This window comes from Xenopus laevis, chromosome 1S (genome assembly GCF_017654675.1).
Source record: "Xenopus laevis strain J_2021 chromosome 1S, Xenopus_laevis_v10.1, whole genome shotgun sequence".
NCBI lineage: Eukaryota > Metazoa > Chordata > Amphibia > Anura > Pipidae > Xenopus > Xenopus laevis.
The window spans coordinates 182,405,926-182,427,659 of NC_054372.1; the positions used below are offsets into that span (position 1 = coordinate 182,405,926).

A 21,734-nucleotide genomic window follows, 5' to 3' on the forward strand; every position below is an offset into this window, starting at 1 on the left:
CACAAACCATTGCAACAACGGATGGGCTAAAGGGTCTTGCTTATCCATCTGCTTCTTAATTTCCAAATAAGGTGCCTAGGAAATATTCCAAAATTATTATTTAAATATGATGCAGATAAAAAACACACAGACAATATAGAGAACATAATGTGCTATTTAATACTTATTAGCAAACTCTTGGTACAACGCAAACAGCCATGAATATTTAACATTCATTTCCAATTTGAAAGAATAATGACTAATTCTATTCATTTTGTGCTTAATCATGTGGAACGGCAACATTTGTTAAGCAGAGCTGTGTTTGTCACTATTAGTATAATGATACATGCCATAATTTCTTAATTGAGATTCAAGCTGAGGGTCAGTAGGGTCAAACAAGGGAAGGTAGGTGACCCACTGGGTTAGGATAATAGAAACAAGAGCCAAGGATAGCACGGAGCTCAGGATACTTTCCTTGGCATGATATACAACAGAAATATTTCTCATTATCGTAATAAAGCCCACTTAACTGGTAAAGCATAATCATGTTGATACTTATATATAAATATATATATTTATATATGCATTAACCCGGGAGGCATATATATATTCATGTTCAAACGCAGGTTTTTTTTAAGTTAAATTGTAAATAAAAAAAAAAATGCTAGCATATTTTAGTTGAAAAAAAAAGCGGTCTATTATTTGCATCCCAATTTTTCCAATGTAAAGCTTAAATTTGACAACAATTTGTGGCATATTTAAGCAAAAAACTAGGATCAGACAGATGTAATTGCAGAATAAAAAGCTGCCTAATGTCTTCATCCAATGTTTTTTTACATTTTAAAACTTAAAATTTTAAATTTTAAAATTGACAAAACATGATAACATATTTAAGCAAAAAATTTGATCAGACAAATGTGAAAAAATATGAAAAAAAGCTGTCTAAGTTTTTTCATCCCAATTTTTCCAATTTGTAAAAATTTGAAAATAAATTTCCAGATGCCCTTTTTTTAGCCATAATTTTCTCTAATGATCAGAAAAAATTTATGCTGTGGAGGCTTATTTATTAAAGGTCTGATTTTGTTGTTTTTTGAGGTTTTTGAAACCTTAAAAACTCGAAAACCAGGATTGTCATTGAATTTATTAAAATATTAAAAAGATTTAAAAATTAAAAGTATCAACGAAAAAAGCACTGAGCGATGTGCTAAAAACAAATCAAAAACCTTGAAAAGCCAGAATTGATTTAAAGCGGTCCAATAAGACACAGCGCCCATTTACTTCTATATTTAGTTCTATAGGACCTCAACAACTTTTACTTTCTGAGTTTTGCTTGCAAGTTTTTTGTGTTTTTTACATTTAATAAATCTTGAATTTTAAGAGCTTTTTAGAAATATATAAAAACCATGAACTTTTTGAGATTTGTTTAAAAAAATCACAATAGACCCCTTAGGGGCAGATGTATCAAGGGACGAATTTCGAGGGGTTAAATCCCTCGAAATTCGACTGGGGAATAGAATAGGCAATTCGGGTGAATTTATGCACGGGCGAAAAAGCCGAATAGGCGCACAATCGAATATTCGATCAAAGGATTTTCATTCAATCGAATGCATTTTAATTCGATCAAAAACTTAGAAAACACGCCTATGGGACTTTCCCATAGGCTTTTAAAGCAATTCGGTAGGTTTTAGGTGGCGAAGTAGGCAGACAAAGTATTTTTAAAAGAGACAGTACTTCGACTATCGAATGGGCGAATAGTCGCAGTCGATCTATTCGAATCATTCTACTCAGGCGAATTTACGCCAATTCGATAGTCGAGGAGCACAAAAAACTACTCGAAATTCGAGATTTTTTACCTCTATTCATTCACCCGAGCTTGGTGAATGTGCCCCTTAGTGTCCTATGTAGACTGTATGTGGAAAAATTAATCGATAGGTGCAAGTACAGAACTGAATAAACCATTGTGTATTTATCAAGTTGTAAAAAATAATTATACTATATTTTCTACTTAAATTACTATATGAAGTAACCAGTGTGAGCAAAAGGACTGGCTATCAGATGTGCAGTAATGGTACAGTATTAGTGTTGAGCAAAATGTTTTGGCACATATCGCCGGGAAAATTTTGTTAGCAGTTTGGGAATTTGAGGTGAAGCAAAGTGGCTCAGATTCACCGATAATTAGTAAATATATACAGTATATATATATATTTCACAAAATATTGAAAAGTATTAGAGTACACAAAAAAATTACTCACTTGTGTCATTTCTCTGATTGAAGCAATGCTATCCAGTGCTTTCATAACTCTGTCATAATTTTTCTTCTATTAAACCAAAAATTCAAACGGTAGAGATAAATAAAAACAAGGAAAAGGAAGATAGCTGTTTAAGATGAATACATTGGGGGAATGTAATAAATGCTACAAAGAGAAAACCAATTCACACACATAACATTAAAGGTTTGCATTTTGCAGTGTGATATTCTTCTTTAGACTGTTATTACATTGCAAAATTAAATTTTAATTTAATTTACCAACTTTTCCAATAAGGAGTCTTACTAAATACACTGCGTACTGGCGCAAATTAGCTCAATCTTTCTTACACTGTTGGAAGTGGTCACTAAACAGTGTTTACAAAAGCTACAGTATATTAAATTCACGCAAAGGAGAATTTGTTTGCACAAATTCATACATTTTCACATTGCAAATATTTTTTTGGTTACTATTATTCCATTTCCCAATTGGTGTTCGCTCCCACCCTCACGCCTCAATAATGAAAGACTGTTGTTGTGGCAACATAAATGGGGGATGCATGAAGGTGGAAGAGATATACATAAACTGCAAATATGTAGAACAGAGGAACAATATGGTCGAGCTACATCTGCTGTATCTGAGAATGATTAGGACATGTAATAATGATAATATACATACTCTTGGATTAAAGGCCAGTGCCTGAGGGTCATTAGGATCTACTACCGAAGGATATGGCTCAAAAATGACGACTTTCCTTGGAGATTCCAAAGCAGATCGACACATAGATACTAAAAGGTCTACCACCTGTAATAACAAGAAAAACATTCTTTCCTTATGGCTAAAGTTTGATCTCACAACTGAAAATTTTCACAAATCCAGTTGTTGAAATGTCAATTTTTTTTTTCTGAAACACCTATGCAGCTTACATCACATGAAGTTACTACAATGTCAATTACAGTTGAGTTCCTTTCTGCCTACTGTTCCGACTGTAGAGTCAAAACCTTTTTTCCCTCACCATTTATGAAGCAATTTGGAAGAATTCTAGAGAATTTTAAATTTGTATGTTAGGGGCAGATTTATCAAGAGTCGAATTTCGAAGTAAAAAATAAAAAATTCAACCATCTAATTAAAATACTTTGACTTTGATATTCGAAGTCGAAGGATTTTTCACCGAATTTGGCCATCGTTTTGGCCATCGTACGATTTTATCATGTGATCGAACGATTTTACTTGATGTGTAAAGACTTAGAAAAATGGTCTAGAAGGTCCCATTTAGACTAACATAGCACTTCATCAGGTTTCATTTGGTGAACTATTGAAGTCGAAGTTTATTTTAAAGAGACAGTACTTCGATTATTGAATATTCGAACATTCAAACTATTTTACTTCGAATCAAATTCAAAGTAAATTCGAAGTCGTAGTATTCTATTCGATGGTCGAAGTATCCAAAAAACTTACTTCGAATTTTGATTTTTTTTACTTCGAAAATTCCCTCGAATTCACTTCGACCCTTGATAAATCTGCCCCTTAATGTCTACTGCTATACATAAGGTTTCGAGAACAACAGACATAGATACTCAAAGAAGCCTATGTAATTTACCAAGGATAGTCGTCTTACTTGAATTATCACTTATTTGGAAAAGTAGGACTTAACTATTTTTAAAGAATAAATGACTCATTAGAATGTTCTCTAGGTCTTGTTGAATCCAAACTATAATCTACAAATATATTGGATTTCAGTACATATAGCTATGACATATTACATTCCTCAACTATTTGTTTTTGTAGTATTTATGCATATCAAAGACCACTTAAAATACCTGAGCGCCAGTTGCAATTTCATCTGCAGCTTCATTCATTACTCCGAGTGTCTGGAAAGCGAATACACACAGTTCTCTTTCACACACAGTGGGCTGCCAAAAATAAAAAAAAATTCAAATGAGCCAACTTTTAACAAAACAGTCTACAAAGGTCAAGATGAAAATATTTTTTTGTTTAATAAAAAAAAAGTCAGGTCTCCCTCACTGATCAAAAATGTTTCCCAAAAATTATTTTGGGAACTCAACCTGTCGAGACCCATTCCAGCCAACGGTCACCGCATTATTTGTTTGAAAATGACTTCAACTTAATTCAGAATTCTCAAGACTTGTTCAATTGCTTTATCACAAAATCTATTAGAGATGTACATTTCCCAAAATAGTTTTCTGGTGTGTTTTCATTTGAAAATACACATGATAAATAATTAAGAGCACTTGTTTTCAGCTTGTTTGACTGAGCAGACAAATAATGGGATCAATAATCAAACTACTTTGATAAATCAGCCAGACTGTATTTTATTATATGTTGTAACTTTGTTCACCGCCTTACATTTAAAGGGCATGTAAAGTCTAAAATAGAATAAGGCTAGAAATGCTGTATTTTGTATACTAAATATAAACATGAACTTACTGCACCACAAGCCTAATCAAACAAATAATTTATGCTTTCAAAGTTGGCTTCAGGGGGTCACCATCTTGTAACTTTGTTCAACATCTTTGCAAGACCAAGACTGTGCACATGCTCAGTGTGGCCTGGGCTGCTTAGGGATTGTCATAAACAAAGCTGGTTGAGTTTTGCATGGCTGGGAAGTAAGGCAGGGGCTCCCCTGCTGTTCATAAATATGATTGTTTCCCTGCAGAGCAGTTAGGGACCATCTGACAATTCCTATCCACAGCAGTAAATGAAGGGAGAATTTCACTGCATGCAGTCAGGTTTTTTATAAGAACGGTACACATTTTTTAATTAAAGTATATTGGAGATAGATTTCTTTTTCATTAAAGAAAGTAAGAATGGGATTTTATTTTTTTGCCTTTACATGCCCTTTAAAAGACCTGTTCTCTGGAATTGGAGACTTTCCAATGCGATTATTCATGATTAAATGCTGCATAACTGTACTGTTTCATATGTAATTATCCTCCTTGTTCTTCCACATTCCTTTATATTAAGAGTTATCATCTATTTTAAGAAACACTGGTGCCCAATTTATTTAATCAACACGAGTGTTGTAGTTCAGCAACACCCTTCCTCCAATAACTCCACGAGGGCCCACCCCAGAGATCTAGGGGCTGATTTATCAACTGTTTTTTTTTTATCACAATTACAATTATTTTGCGCTAAATTCAAATGACAGTTTATAAAACTCGATTGTTCGATATTTATTGAGTTAAAAAATGTGAAAAACTCAAATGTACAATTTTGCCATCTAAAAGTTTGCAAATTCATGGAGAGGTCATTTGGAGTTGGGTAAAATTTAAGCAATTTTATCAATTCAAGTTTTTCGAGTTTTTCTAATCTTTTGAGCATTTGGTAGACCCATTAGAAATTATAGTAGTAGAGTAGAATAGGAAGTTGATGCATTCAAGTGGAACAAAAATATTCTTTGCTACAAAGTTAAAATAAAATTCCTGGCAGCCATGTTTGAAATTATAATTTTTGGGCAGGGTCATGCCTACTACAAAGTTGTACTTTTGCACATCACATTATTTCCCCAGTAAATTGGCACCTTCTCTAAACATAATAATAATCATAATAATAATTTGAATGCTACCATTACAGCTTTTGATAGGAATGTGCCTTTGACACATACAAATGAAAGTACCAAAAATCTTTTACAGGTAATGTGTCTGTACAACTTGTAGCCACATGATGGCACTGTTACAACAAACCAATAAAGAATGCCAATTGTTCATATTATAGGAGTTGGGCTGTTTCTCTGCAGTCATTATTTGTTCTGGTCCAATTCATAAAATACTTTACAGTTGTTCTGCAAATGTTAAATGAGCTGTCCTATAATCTGAGGTATGATTAACTGGTGAAAAACAGGATATGCTACATTAAACTCTGCATGAGAATAGAGCAGGTAATTATGTTATATTTGCAGGCTTTCTAAACAGAGGAAGCAGACCCAGGCCCTCGACCGCAAAGTCTGCTTCCTCTATAGTTGCGTCACTGATTCAATGTGAAACATTCATGCAAGCTTGAATAGCACTGCTACTCTCTTTGCACCTATTTTGTATGACTGACACACACGCAAGGTGAATCTTATGGCAATTCAAAGGGGCCACTCGTTTTGGCCCATCTCACCATAATCTGACTCTGCTCAGCTAGGCATTCTAAATGAACAAGATGAAGAAGGTTAATAAAGTTTAGGACTGTTTTAACCAAAGACCTAATTAATATTCAAAAGGAAGGCAAAAATGTTTTGCCCCCAAAGCCTATAGGATTCATTTAGTATTAAAAAGGCAGCATGCAAAGTGCCTAAAAAAATAGGCGGTTACCCCCATGAATACAATGCTGTCAGCATTCAGCAGTTTGCAACCCATAAATTAGGGAGCAAAAGTGGATGCAGACAGGGCCTGATTACCCGCTAGGTGCCCTAGGCACCTGCCTAGAGCCTGCCTAGCCCTTAAATTACTTATATTTTTGAAGAGTGGGACTGTGACTGGCTTGTGAGGGGGAGGAGATGGCAGTCAGGCCAGGCTGGCCGGGTGTGCTTTAGCCATTTCAAAGTGATCTGGGGGTAAAATTGAAAAGGGTCTGTGTGGTACAGTGGGTGAGGGACTGTTGAACTGTTACAAGACGTGGGGTGGGGGCAGACAGAACTGAAAAAAAATGACAAAAAAACAAAAACTACTGAAAACTCAAAAAACGACAAAAAAAACAGCAAAAGATTTGGGGGCAAAGTAATTTGTAAAGGGTCTCTGGGAGTGGGACTGTGCAAAACTGTAATAACTGAAAAAAAACACAGAAATATGTTCAAACTGTCATAACCTGCCAAATTTTATAAAATTAACATGGTAATTAGGGGGCGTGGCCACAAAAAATGGGAGTGGTCAAAAAATGTTGTCCCTCTTTCTATTTCCAAAATGTTGGAGGTATGTGCTAGCATAGCAGTGCTTCTTTTACAATTGTAACTTTAGGTGGTTCAAGGGGGGGGGGGGTTCCAGAAGCACTACCTTGCCTAGGGCCCTGTTTAGTCTTAATTTGGCACTGGATGCAGGTCACAATGGGGTCCTGTCCTTAGGCAGGCAGTAAGGAAAGGGCTGGCCTGAACCCTTAGATGCTGCAGTGCCAGAGGCATTTCCCCCCAATATAACAGTATATTTGATATAACAGTATATTTGAGTTTGCTGCAAATTGCAGTGACACATTGCAGTGACCCATTGCATCTGTAGTGATGGCTGAATTTATTCGCCAGGTGCAAATTTGAGGCAAATTTGCCGCGGGCAAAAAGGGCAAAAAAGTTTGAGGCCTGCAACAATTTTACAAAGTTCCCTTGAAACTTAATATGCTGCACCTCAATTACAGGTAAAATGAAGACTATGTACAGGAAACTTCTATACAGTATTTAACCAACACAGTTGCTCACCATTTTGCCACTAACCTCTAGCCCACAAATATTAAGTAAAGGCCCATACACTGAGCTGTCTTTATGGCGCCAGTGGGCACAGGTCATAGATTTCACAGAACAACCTCCCTCATCACTTACCCCTCCCTCCCCTCGTACTTAATAATTCTTTCAGCTGATAACGGTTTCATTTTTAGGAGATGTTGCATTCAAAATTTACTGTAATGACTGATGATGGCCCCCCTTGTCCATATCGACCTTGGACAATTAGCCCCTTTTGCTCCTTCATTAAATCAGTGCCACTGATACATTTTTTATAAAACCTGTTGGAGAAGGCTATACAATTTATCTTATTACCTTTTCTGCTCTAATGGATTCAAATAATCGGTGCTATGATTAATCCTTGACCTTGCTTCATGCTCAGGCTAATGTGTATATAGCAGTCTCTCCTGAATATCTGTACCCTCTTTGCACCTCTTTATTCTGCCAGACAGATTCCTGGCATGTTCCACCTGTTCTAGAAAGATGGACGTTCTGGCATTTCACTTGTTCAACCTTCTAACTTCAGAGCCTGATCTATTTTTCTACTTCATCACCTTAACCAATGAGTGTTTTGTCTTGAGCGTTGACTGATTCTTTCATGGTGTGATTCTTTTTTAACACTCATTCTCAATCTCTTTCTGTCTCTTTATGCGTGTATTTGAAGGCTTCATTTACCAAATAGCTGTAAAGATGTGGGTGTTATTTTTTAAACCAGTATTCAACTGGGGTTTTCAGTTCCTGAAGCCCCTTGTGCTCTAGAGGAAAGTCTAACCTTACCACCAGCTTCTTAAGCAGGGAGGACATGGGACATCCTTTGGATTGATCAGTCTACCCATATACCCTGTTACTTAAGTAAAGTGCACAAGACAAACACTACAGCAGCAAGAAATGAGCAAAGGAGCCTAGGATGTTAGTACCTAGTATCCAAGGCACAGTTTTGCAGAAAAACTCCTGATTTAATTTTTTTGCACTGGGAAAAGAACAACATCTTTATCAGAGTTTTGCTTGTTTTGTTTGTGCAGGGAAAAAATACAGAAACAAATAAATGTCATTATAAGAATTTCCCCATGCATTTTGTTTTGCTGAAGAAAAACAAGTTTGTTTGCACTGCTAAAAACATAGAAGATGGAGAATCGGGCACCCTATACCACATTTATAGACCTGCCCTCCCCTGAAAAACTACATGAAATAAGTATTATCTTTGTTAGAACCCCTATTCGGATTCAACCTACAGCTAGACCAACAAACTTTCCTGCTAGGACTGCCATTTCCCAAGCTCAAAAAGTTACAGAAATTAGCCAATCTCATACGTCAGATGGAACATTAAGCAACACTGCACCGGTCCCAGCTACCAAATTTTGAGAAAGTGTGGTCTCCATGGGACTCCTTGCATCCCTTGACAGGATAGTAAAATGCCACTAAATGACAATATTCTTGCTTTCATTTTTCTTTAACTTCCTTTAACCATATGACTCACATAATCCATCATTCCCCAACTGGGAAGAGATGTTCCACAATGTGTAAGGCTTATTCACATAACTAGTAATATGTTCAACATGAGTCAATGTGTGAAATGATGGCCTCCCTTAATATATACAATGTGAATGTAAGTATGCTATGACATGAAAATTACAATTCAAACTTAAAGAGTTTAAAAAAAATAGAAGAAACAGACACCTTCCCCTTGACTCCAATGCAATTGAGGAAATTCCTGCAACATTTAGCAAGTTTGCAAATTTTTTCATGTTTTCAAACATTTTTGGCAAAACACACTTTTTGCCACTTATCTGCAGAGATGAACAAATTTGCTACAATTTTCTTTCCTGAAAAATTTACTAAAGTGTGGAAAGTAGTAAAATAGAGAAATATTTCAAAATGCACTGGAGCCAATGGGCATATTTTTCTTGGATTTTTTCCATGTTTTCCAGCTCAACAAAATGCATGGCAAAATTCTAGCGCAGTATAAGGCAAAAAAAATGTTCATCCCTATTCATCTGTCATAGATCATTAAGTATGGCACTATGTGTGGAGTGCTTACTACCAGTGCCATTGATTTTATATTTTTGGGTTTTATTTTGAACTAAGTGTTGTACAGTATGTTAAAACCTGGCAAAGTACAATAAAAGAGCACTATAATGAAAAGGGTTAAGGAACATGTTAGAAATAAAGAAACCTGAGATTAATTACATTGGAGTATTTACAGATAGTTGCTGCTAAAGAGGAGGCACTTTTCATTTGCACTATTCTTCAAGCTTCCTATCTATTCCTAGTCTATTAATAACACTGCAGGGATGGGCTCTTGGGCACAGAATCTAGAAGGTTGGTTGACAAACCAAACAGTCATGTTCGAAGACCTTGGCAAACTAAAAAGAAAAGCAAACAATTGCTTAAAAACAATGGGAAATGCGATGGTAACAATCACTCACCCTCAGCATTGGTCCATTTTGAAAGACATGAGGTTCATCACAAACCACACAATATTCATTTAAGACAGGTATTCTCTGTTCAGCAAATTCTATTGTCTGGAGAAATAAAGCAAATGTTGATTAAAATGCAAATACTAAAACCTACTCAGGCTTGTTGTATTTTTTCTAATCATCACAAATAACCTACCTGAACTAGAAAGCCATGACCTCGCACCGGAGCATTTTTTGCACCATTGTTTGGCTAAAAAAAAGAAATCAATACACATATCACGGTTTTAATAATATGCTTCTGAAGGAGAATCATATTTGTAAATTACATTTAAAATTAACCACACATTTTTTTTTAAATCTAATCTTGTAACCTTAATTCCTCTCGATTTCTAGACATCGATTTTCATGATGTTTTGAAGAAGGTAACTGGGAAACCATTGGGTGCCTATGTACAATATCATCTCATTGATCTTTTGTTCAATATAAGATGTAACAGAAGAGACAAATGGAACAAAACTGAAAAGCAGGTAAATAAACAATAAAAGCCCATAAATCAGACGGGAAACCAACAAATGTACTTGGCAGCAAAATATAGAAATAAAACCTAGGAGCTCTGCTTACAAAGCATATCCCATGTAGTAATTACAATAATTTTGGCTGCACATATTATTCCCCTGGCTAAGGGACAAGGGAAGATTTATTAAAGGTCAAAATAGGGATTCCTAACATTTTCCTATATGAATTTTATCTTAGTTATTAAGACTTTCTGGACTATCAAGGAAATGGTCTAGTTATCATTAACATTCCCACCTTCATTGTTGCCATCACAATTACTGCTTCAAAGAAATTTCATTCCAATTATTGTCTATGATCTGTGATCTTGTAAGGCAGTGCTTAATGGTGACAACTTTGTTTTAACGTGCAATTGGAGTCTACTGTATGTGTGAAAAGTTTCGCTCATTACTAATGCTAAATACTATCCACTTACTAATTTTTATAGTCAAGAAAAAATGTCCATGGGCGACTTTATGACATTACTCTAAAATTTGATAAATAACCCCTGAAATTGTAGTCAAATGTCAAATTTAACCAAAATTTGTTAAACTGTTTTTTGCCTCGATTTTTTTTAAAGAACAGAAATAATATTTTCCAAATATAAGTACAAATAAGTAAGGAAATGTTGAATTTTGAAAGTCTTTAAATGGGCAAAAACACCTGTGTCTGTCTTGTGCTGGATAGTTGGTTTAAAACTGTTTTCTGTCTATACTTTCAATTTAATGATTTTTTAAATGTTTTATAATTAAATAGTGCAAGTCCAGCAATCATATTCAATCTTATACTTTTGACTAGTCTTTGGAATATAAACATCATCTGAAAGAAGGAATAATAATATTGAGTTACTCTGAGCCATTTGGACCCCAGGCATTTTAATTATGAGTTCACTATATAAAGGAATCTGTTGGGAGGATCAGGGAGATGATAATGGGTTCAGATGAAAGTTACTACTAGGTACAAGTGTAAAAATTATGGACTTTTAAGAAAACTAAAATTAACCTCAATGTTTCATGACTAAATTTGTTGCTGCTACAAAATCTGTCTTATTATACTAGGATTTATTAAAGATCAAATTTTAGTGGCTTGAAAGGTTTTTGAAATTACAATTAAACTCTATTCCTCTAAAACTATGATTACAGTTTACAGTACTTAGAGGAAATTATAGATGAATAGCAGGGGACCTTTTTAACCATAAAGAGGATCACCGTACCAGAGGCCTCCCCTTTAGACTAGAAGAAAAGAACTTTCATTTGAAGCAACGTAGAGGGTTCTTCACAGTCAGGACAGTGAGGTTGTGGAATGCACTGCCGGGTGATGTTGTAATGGCTGATTCTGTTAATGCCTTGGATGATTTCTTGGATAGATATAATATCAAAGGCTAAACTAAACTCTATAGTTAATATAGATATGGGTATATATATATACATATACATATACATATACATATATATATATATATATATATATATATATATATATATATATATATATATATATATATATAAAAATTTATATGAAAGTAGGGAGGGGTGTGTGTATGGATGCTGGGTTTTCATTTGGAGGGGTTGAACTTGATGGACTTTTTTTCCAACCCAATTTAACTATGTAACTATGAATATAAAAAGTACCAGTGGATAAAAATGCTGATTGATGCGCTAAAAAATATGAAAACCGGAACCGGAATTGATTAAAAAAGGCTCTAATAGAATCAGTGCAGCTCTCATTGACTTCTATGGGACCTTGACACCTTTTACGTGGAGCAGTTTTGTAGAAGTTTTTACGGCTAATAAATCTCAAATGTTTAGCGTTTTAGAGAAATACAAAAAACATGAATTTTTAGAGAAAAATATGAATTTTAGTAAACCGCCCCTCCCCCTAGTGTGACAAGTATTTCTGTTGATTTGAAGCTGCAACAAATTAATCAATTATTTTCTAAAAGTGTTGTAGATATAACAGTAGATCCATCAAGGAACTGGGAAAAAATAATTCTTATAGCACCATCTATAAGAAGACCTTCCATAGAAGCCTTCATGCTCCAGTATGACATTATTAGGAGAAATAAACTTGACTGAGTGGGTGTGTGCTGGGCAGGTTTATGCCCCGCGACATCATCATAAATTGGCCAGTGTCGATGGAAGGGGAATTGTTGGGGAAGGTGGGTAAGCAGATAAAAAATTAAGATGAAAAGTGGTTAATTAGAAGAGAAGCAACACTTTACCAATCCTTATGAAGAAGAATGAGAATGATATATGATGGCACAAAATGCAATGAAAATCATGCTAGTAGGCTTAAAGAGTGAGTTGATTGGTCACATACAAAAAGTAAATTCAAAGAAGGCAATAGAAATGGGAAAAGTTTGGGAAAGCAGTTTCTCTGCATTATTTTCCCTTTGTACTTGCAGCTGCTGGGGCCTAACATACTTAGCTTTGTTGTACAATTCTACTGCACTATAATACCATCTCTCTTAATCCCCAATCTCACCATCAATCTTACCTAAATATTGGAGGAACTTGCCAGGCAGAGGACATCTTGAAAAAGTATACTCTTTGCTATTCAGACCTTTAAACTGATGATGGACCTGCATAGTTGCCCAGAGCTAATTTTATTTTCCAAGCTGCTTTTCTGGGGACAGAAAGTTATGAAAAAGTTGTTCTGTCTACCTTGGGAATCTATAAGTATTCTGAGACATATGTCTCCTGCCTGTAGGCCACACTCTAGGGAAGAGTATTGGTGTGCCTGAAGGACTTAGTTAGCTGTGTTTATTTACCTTCTCATGGTACTGCCTGTACTGTTGCTGCTACAAACATATTTTCAGCAAATCACACACATTTTTCATTATGTTAGCTTAGGTCTGAGCCAAGTCCTTAGTTATTCGTTTTATGCAATAGGTGATAAAAGTAATGTATCAATATATGAAATGGACTAAAACACTCACACTCATACCAAAATGAAATCTCATACTGATGTTTAGCATTCAAACCACTGCCTGGTTAGAATATTTTTTGGTTAAATCTGAAATTAAACAAAGAAATTCAATGGTGTATACCGATATACGCACAGCAGCTTGTGACGATGAAGCTGGCGTTAAGATACCGATCAGCCCTGAGGTAAGAGAGAGCCTCCTGCCCTCTGCTATAGGTTCTTTCAAGAGGTCCATTTTGGATGATTTAGGGGCATTGGAATATGATTTGCTGAGTAATTTGTGGTTCTTAAGTCCATCTAATTCTTCCATGCGAAGATTACTAGAGTAAGACCTGCTTAACAGTTTATGGGGCTTCAAGGTGCTGTTGTGCTCACATCTGGGATCTCCAGAACAAGAACGACTTAGCAGTTTATGTTGCTTTACTGAGATGCATTCCTCTTGCTTAATGGCTGTCGAACAGGGGCGGTTCAAAAGTTTGTGTGATTTTACACTTATTGTCTGTTCAGCTCTAGGATCACTTGACAAAGAACGGCCAAAGCTTCTGTGGGATTTTGTGTTACACACATCATCAGCTTTCACTGTGCTAGAACAAGTCCTTCGCAGAAGCTTGTGAGTCTTTGAGATCCCATCTTGTTCAGACTTTAGTTTTACTTTACTTTTCCCACATCCAGGAGGAGGATAACTAGGCGACCTGCAAAGAAGAAAAAAAAATATATACTGGAATAATTACATTATTACATTGTAAATAAATAATTTAAATGTAAATGAACCATTAGCATTACCCAACACCATTGTCACATCAGGGAAAACAGACTGTATGGACAAGCTATTTCTTTGAACCGTTGGATTTGACAATGGATCAAGTCAAATACTCAAATAATTCAAAGAAACCTGCTCATATAAGCAGGTCTTGATTCTTACTTGCCCAAGTGGTGGGTCAAACCAGGCTTACCGCAACATTTGCCATCGGGCAAAACTACATTTCAATTGCTGACTTTTCCACCTTGTCAGAAGTGGAGGTCATGTTGTCCATTTATTGCAACCTTGGAATAGTCTGGTAGCATCTCAAAGGTAAACAGTTCAGTATTACCCAACACATCAGAGAAAACAGACTATATGACAAGCTATTGCTTTGAATTGTTGGATTTGATATGGATGAAGTCAAATACTCAAACAGATTGAAAGCAACCAGGTCATACGAGCAGATCTTGGACATTTTTCGCTAGGTCTCGGAATAATTAATTCTTTACCTGATCCTTCCTGCCCAAGTGGTGGTCCAAACCAGGCTCACCACAATGTTTGCCATGAGGCAAGACCACATACACAGATCAATTCAATTGATGACTTTTCCACATGGCCTAAATGTTTACTGAAAGAATCCCATTCCAATTTTCACAGGAATGGAGGTCATGTTGTCCATTTATTGCAACTTTAGTACAGTCTGGTAGCATCTCAAAGGGAAACAGTTAATAAATCAAAATCAAAGCAGCTATTAATAGTGATGGGCGAATTTATTCGCCAGGCGCAAATTTGCGCGATTCGCCGCAAGTGAATAAATTCGCAAAACACCCGCGAAAATTCGCATCAAAAATTAGTCGCGTCAAAAAAAATTTTTCAAAAAAACGGACGCCGGCGTCAAAAACGGGTGCCGGTGTCAAAAAACGGGCACCGGCGTCAAAAACGGGCGCCGGCGTCTCCTTTTTGAATTGAATAAATTCGGCGAAGCGGCGCAAATTCGCCCATCACTAGCTATTAAGCATTTAGGAAACGAATGTCTATTCTATATCTGCATATAAGTCACATTGTCTATGTTCTTTGAAGGAAACTGGAAAATTACTCACATACTGTACATTCCCCACAACTGATTCAGTGCTGATCTAAATCTGCACCTTCCCATCCACACGAGTCCAGAACCTCAATTGTATATAGATTCACATTTATGTTAAAACATAACTTTTATTCAGTCATTTGTTAAAAATAGAAATCCAGTGTAACACCATTAAAATTAAGTTAAAGACAGGGAGGCAGATTACCATGAGAGGGTTATAAATTCTGAGCATATAGCAGTACACATAAGCAGTGGTTAGGATTCAGAATCACTGAATGTGCCCTCGGGGTTCAAAGCATTGATCATGTAATCACCCACCTAGGCACTCAATAAAAAAAGAGGGAGCAAGGTAGAGTTCCTGGGAAAATGTTAATACTCCGATCAGTGAAGGGAGAAATTGCTTTTCAACACAGCGTCCTGTGTATATAGGCTACAGTTAATGCGGTATGCGTATAGCCATAAAAAAGAGAGCTAATTGCTGAGCATGTAAATATCAGGCTCCATTTCCCAAATACATTCCCAGCCAACCCCTTCACCCTCAATATCTCACCCTCCCGGTTCCTAGAGATCAGCTACTACTGTGCGCCAAATTCGGGTGTACGGAAGGCTATTGGAGATGGAATAAAGTTCTGATGCTAGACATGTAGTTAATAGGCAAGCCCGTTCAGAACCAACCCCTTCACCCGCAATATGTATCCCTCCCGGTTCACAGAAACCAACCCCTGCTTCAAGCAAGAAATGCGGAGAGTAATTAGCAATGTCGTAGGGTACGAGATCCGCTGCCGTTCCAACCCCTTCACCCACAGCGTATCACCCTCCCCGTGGTGTAAAACACCCCTAATTATCAGGTCTTTCTGACGCCCTGCCTAACCAGTTTAAAAAATGTGTTTGTTGTTGAGCCTGACGTGCATTTCGTCCACCAATGTGAACTTTGTCTAAGTTCACATTTTTGTGGAGTGCCTAGATGGATGATTACATGATCAATGCTTTGAACCCCGAAGTGATTCTGAATCCTTTGTGTACTGCTATATGCTCAGAATTTATAACCCTCTCATGGTAATCCGCCTCCCTGTGTATCTTATACAATTGAGGTTCTGGACTCGTGTGGATGGGAAGGTGCAGATTTAGGGGCCAATTCTTTCTCTTTTCTCTTCAACCTTGTAAAATTTACCGGGGCTCATTTATCAACACTGGGCAAATTTGCCCATGGGCAGTAACCCATAGCAACCAATCAGTGCTTGGCTTTTTTCAGGCAGCTGCAGGTAGAATAATGAATGCAACAATCTAATTGGTTGCTAAGGGTAATTGCCCATGGGCAAATTTGCCCAGTGTTGATAAATGACCTCCACCATGTGCTCTATGATTTTTTTTGTGTACTGGCTTCACTATTTGATTGGGCACACACAAGCATATCATTTAGAGGGAGCATTGCTGGCAAACTCAAACAGCACTTTATCTGCAAACCTGCTAGCGCATAGCAGCAACCGACAACATATCATTTTCTTGCGAGGTAACAAGAATGAAGTTTGACGCAAAAGAAAATAAAGAAGACAGGAATGGAAAAGAGGAATGGAGTACAATTGACATCTTGCTCCAAATCACAAAGGACCTCATTTATCATTTTGGGCAAAGAACAAAAAAAAAAAAGAGTGCACAAGAATGCAATGAGTAACACTGTATGGTGGTCATTATCATGTATAAAATACAGGATTTCCTTGTTCCTTGACTCACCTGGTCTTGCAACTTACAGTATTATATTAATATATAGCAATTGGTATATTAATAGATGCAAATGGTGATGGCTGCAAGGCAATTTGGATGCAACCCTTTGTTTGAGATGCAAGCAACTTGTGTCCAGTTTTGCACCAACATTATTAAAAGGAAACACATGGAGGCCTATTTATTGAAAGAAGAATTTTAGTGGCTTTATAGGTTTTTAAAACGAATAAACAAATGAAACCATATTCCTCTAAATCTACGAATGCCACACAATTTTCCTGACAATTACTAGTGAAATCAAATCTGAAAACCTCTAAAAGTCAGAATTGATTAAAAATGTTTCAATCGGATTAGCGCAGCTCCGTTTAACTTCTATGAGACCTCCACAGGGTTGTTTTGTATTAGAGGTTTTCTTGGTTCTTACACATACATCTCCAATTTTTAGAGATTTGGGGGCCCATTTACTTAGCTCGAGTGAAGGAATAGAATAAAAAAAACTTCGAATTTCGAATGATTTTTTTGGCTACTTCGGGCATCGAATTGGCTACTTCGACCTTCGACTACGACTTCGACTTCGATTCAAACGATTTGAACTAAAAATCGTTCGACTATTCGACCATTCGATAAACAAAGTACTGTCTCTTTAAAAAAAACTTCGACCCCCTAGTTTGCCACCTAAAACCTACCGAAGTGCCATGTTAGCCTATGGGGAAGGTCCCCATAGGCTTTGTAACAATTTTTAGGTCAAAGAAAAACCTTTCGATCGATGGATTAAAATCCTTCGAATCGAACGATTCGAATGATTTAATCGTTTGATCGAACGATTTTTCGTTCGATCGTACTATTTGTGGTAAATCCTTAAGGGCCGATTCACTAAATTCGAGTGAAGGATTCGAAGTAAAAAAACTTTGAATTTCTAAGTATTTTTTGGGCTACTTCGACCATCGAATGGGCTACTTCGACCTTCGACTACGACTTCGAATTGAAGGATTCGAACAAAAAATCGTTCGACTATTCGACCATTCGATAGTCGAAGTACTGTCTCTTTAAAAAAAACTTCGACCCCCTAGTTCGGCAGCTAAAAGCTACCGAAGTCAATGTTAGCCTATGGGGAAGGTCCCCATAGGCTTTCCTAAGTTTTTTTGATCGAAGGATATTCCTTCGATCGTTGGATTAAAATCCTTCGAATCGTTCGATTCGAAGGATTTAATCGTTCGATTCGAAGGATTTAATCGTTCGATTCGAAGGATTTAATCGTTCGATCGAAAGGAATAATCCTTCGATCGTATGATCGCAGAATTTGCGCTAAATCCTTCAACTTCGATATTCGAAGTCGAAGGATTTCAATTCCTAGTCGAATATCGAGGGTTAATTAACCCTCGATATTCGACCCTTAGTGAATCAGCCCCTTAGACTTCGATATTCAAAGTCGAAGAATTTACATTCGGCAGTCGAATATCGAGGGTTAATTAACCCTCGATATTCGACCCTATGTAAATCTGCCCCTTAGAGAAATACAAAAAAAACCTATTTTTTAAAGAAAAAATACGATTTGTGAACCCCCCCAAATTTTAGTAAATTGGCCCTCATAGGGGTACATTTACTAATAAATTGCACTACATGGACAAAATTGAATTTGAGCAGTGAGCCATAGCCAAAAGTCAGTAAAATGTATTATACTTTTGTCATTCTTACTGCAGCTGTAAAGGAGCCCCTATAGTCTCTAATTGTATTTCAACAGTATCAGTATCAGCACTACTAGATAGTAAGCACAATAATACAAGGGGATTTCTAACAGCAACCATATTAGGAAAACCCCATACAATAAATAAGGTCAGCTGACTTTCTGGGACTTTCTTATACCATTAAACAGCTAACTGGGACAACTGACTTTCCTATAGGTTTTAGCTAAACAATCAAGACCTATTTTTGACAGATAAATGAAGAGTGCATGAAGAAAAGGCACAGAGGATACATTACCTGCGCAATGTAGAAAAAATGTGCAGAGGGGACTTCACCTTCTTATCAGACACTTTCTTGTGCGAACAGTTGGATTTTTCTTTACTCTGTTTCCACTGCTGAGTTACAAATGTCTGCATGATTCTGCATAAGCACCAAAAGCAAAGATCATATTTTGTTATTTAGGAAAACATTTCTACATTGAGAATGTGGCCTTTACACCAAGTGCTACAAGAGGTGTAAATCTGAGCCAAAAAAATAGAGTAGCAATAATGAGAGCTCAGCACCAGCTGGAGGCACTGGAAATACATGTGTGCCTTTACAAACAGGGTATTAAAGGAACAGTTCAGTGTGAAAATAAAAACTGTGCAAAATAAAAAATGTTTCTAATATAGTTAGTTAGCCAAAGATGTAATGTATAAAGGCTGGAGTGACTGGATGTCTAACATAATAGCCAGAACACCACTTCCTGCTTTTCAGCTCTCTAACTCTGAGTTAGTCAGTGACTATAAGGAGGTCACATGGGACATAACTGTTCAGTGAGTTTGCAATGATCTTTAGCAACTCACTGATTGGTTCCTGCCTGGTAACCAATCAGTGGAAATCAAGAGAGCTGCAAGGCAGGAAGTAGTGTTCTAGCTATTATGTTACACATCCAGTCACTCCAGCCTTTATACATTACATTTTTGGCTAACTAACTATATTAGAAACATTTTTTACTTTGCACAGCCTATCTATTTATCCAGTTTTTATTTTTATACTGAACAATTCCTTTAATGCAAAAAAACTCCATAGCCAAGTCATCTCTGTATAACTATAGGCAACACAGCCTAGTCCCTGTGCTTTGGGGTAATAATATCCCAAAGTTGAATTTACAAGACCAATGCTAACATGTCTGAACAATTCTGAGATAAATATTTCTAAACAATAATAGTTTCTAAATATGCTTTTTGCTGGGGCACTGGCCCTATAATTATTGATCAGTGATGTTACATAGTCTTGTTGGGATGTTGAGAGATTAAATTACTGCGGTATTTAAATAGCTGCTGACCATTTCGGGTATGGACAATTATTATGTGTATGGTGACCTGCCGATTCCAAACTATATCCATGTAATTTGGATATTGGTTGGTTCAGGAATAGCACAGGTTTGAAAATGTCATCTCGCAATGCACCATGACAACCAATGCATTGTGCAACAGCAGATAAGGAAGTCAAGAGCAGCTGCAGCTCCTTTCTACTTCCTGCTGTTCCAATTGTTCATACTGTTTGCACAATTGATTTGAACAACAGGAAGGTATCCATGCCATGTGTGGTCTGTTTGATCAGTGGGCTGATAAGTAGGTGACCAAGTCAGTATGGTCACCTTAAAGGGATACTGTCATGGGAAAATTGTTTTTTCCAAAACACATCAGTTAATAGTGCTGCTCCAGCAGAATTCTGTACTGAAAGCCATTTCTCAAAAGAGCAAGCAGATTTTTTTATATTCAATTTTGAAATCTGACATGGAGCTAGACATATTGTCAATTTCCCAGTCATGTGACTTGTGCTCTGATAAACTTCAATCACTCTTTACTGCTGTACTGCAAGTTGGAGTGATATCAAGAACAACACTCAATAATAAAAACCCATGTCCCACTGACACACATTCAGTTACATTGAGAAGGAAAAACAGCAGCCTGCCAGAAAGCATTTCTCTCCTAAAGTGCAGGCACAAGTCACATGACCAGGGGCAGCTGGGAAATTGACAAAATGTCTAGCCCCATGTCAGATTTCAAAATTGAATATAAAAAATCTGTTTGCTCTTTTGAGAAATGGATTTCAGTGCAGAATTGTACTGGAGTAGCACTATTAACTGATGTGTTTTGAAAAAAACATGTTTTCCGATGACAGGATCCCTTCAAGTTTCAGCTGATATGATACTTCCCTCGTAATCACTTCATTTCATGTTAAATAGGGTTGGGCGAATTTTTTCGCCTTGTATCACTGCGAAAATGATGCCCATAGACTTGTATGGCATTGCGCGTCAAAACAAAATTCGCTGCATGTCAAAAAGAATTTGACGCTCATAGACTATAATAGACTATAATGCAGCAAATTTTTGGAGAAACGAAATGGGTCAAATTCGGCCAAACCTAATGTTAAACATTTCAGGGGTTATTTAGGGTGAAGTATTTCTATCACATAATTCATAAAAGCTATATGAAAGGTATAAGTGTACCGATTATGAAGCATGGACTTCTTAAACCTTTTGTGGGTAGATTAGTTGCTTAATGCCATAAAAGTCTGAAGTAGGATCACCTAAAATATGCAGGATTACCACAAGGTAAGTATGGGAGGACAGTCATGATTTTACAAAAAGATAAAGAAAAAAGACATATAATTCTTGAGAATAGTCTTACTTTTTTAGCTGATGCCCCAAACCAAATTTTTCCTTTGTGGAAATTTGAAAAACATCCACTGTAGGAACTGGAAAAAATAACAGAACATAGCATTAAACAACAAGAGCATTAGAAAAGTCTATATATATATTTAATGGTTATTTTAAAAATATTATATTCACAGTTGGGATCCTCCTTAATATTTATGGATTGGTGGGCATATTTTTCATCCTTTTTATGAAATAAAGATATAACAATAAAGTTTCCCAACCTACTGCTAGAGTCTTCTGGCTACAAAT

At 36.4% G+C, this 21,734-nt stretch overlaps 1 protein-coding gene across 2 annotated transcripts in view; it reads right to left on the reverse strand.

Annotated features, from left to right (window-relative positions):
• parp8.S (poly(ADP-ribose) polymerase family member 8 S homeolog) overlaps window positions 1-21,734 on the reverse strand; it is a 169,619-nt gene that overhangs the window by 16,780 nt on the left and 131,105 nt on the right. Inside the window, exons 10-18 of one of the 2 annotated variants that reach the window (XM_018244495.2) lie at window positions 21,457-21,523; window positions 19,076-19,198; window positions 13,684-14,239; window positions 10,267-10,320; window positions 10,080-10,175; window positions 4,046-4,138; window positions 2,904-3,029; window positions 2,232-2,297; window positions 8-75 (exon numbers count right to left, since the gene is read on the reverse strand). In XM_018244495.2, the coding sequence (XP_018099984.1) occupies window positions 8-75; window positions 2,232-2,297; window positions 2,904-3,029; window positions 4,046-4,138; window positions 10,080-10,175; window positions 10,267-10,320; window positions 13,684-14,239; window positions 19,076-19,198; window positions 21,457-21,523 (1,249 nt within the window). Of the gene's footprint in view, window positions 1-7; window positions 76-2,231; window positions 2,298-2,903; window positions 3,030-4,045; window positions 4,139-10,079; window positions 10,176-10,266; window positions 10,321-13,671; window positions 14,240-19,075; window positions 19,199-21,456; window positions 21,524-21,734 lie in introns of both variants that reach the window. The other variant, XM_041580576.1, reaches the window with a different exon arrangement.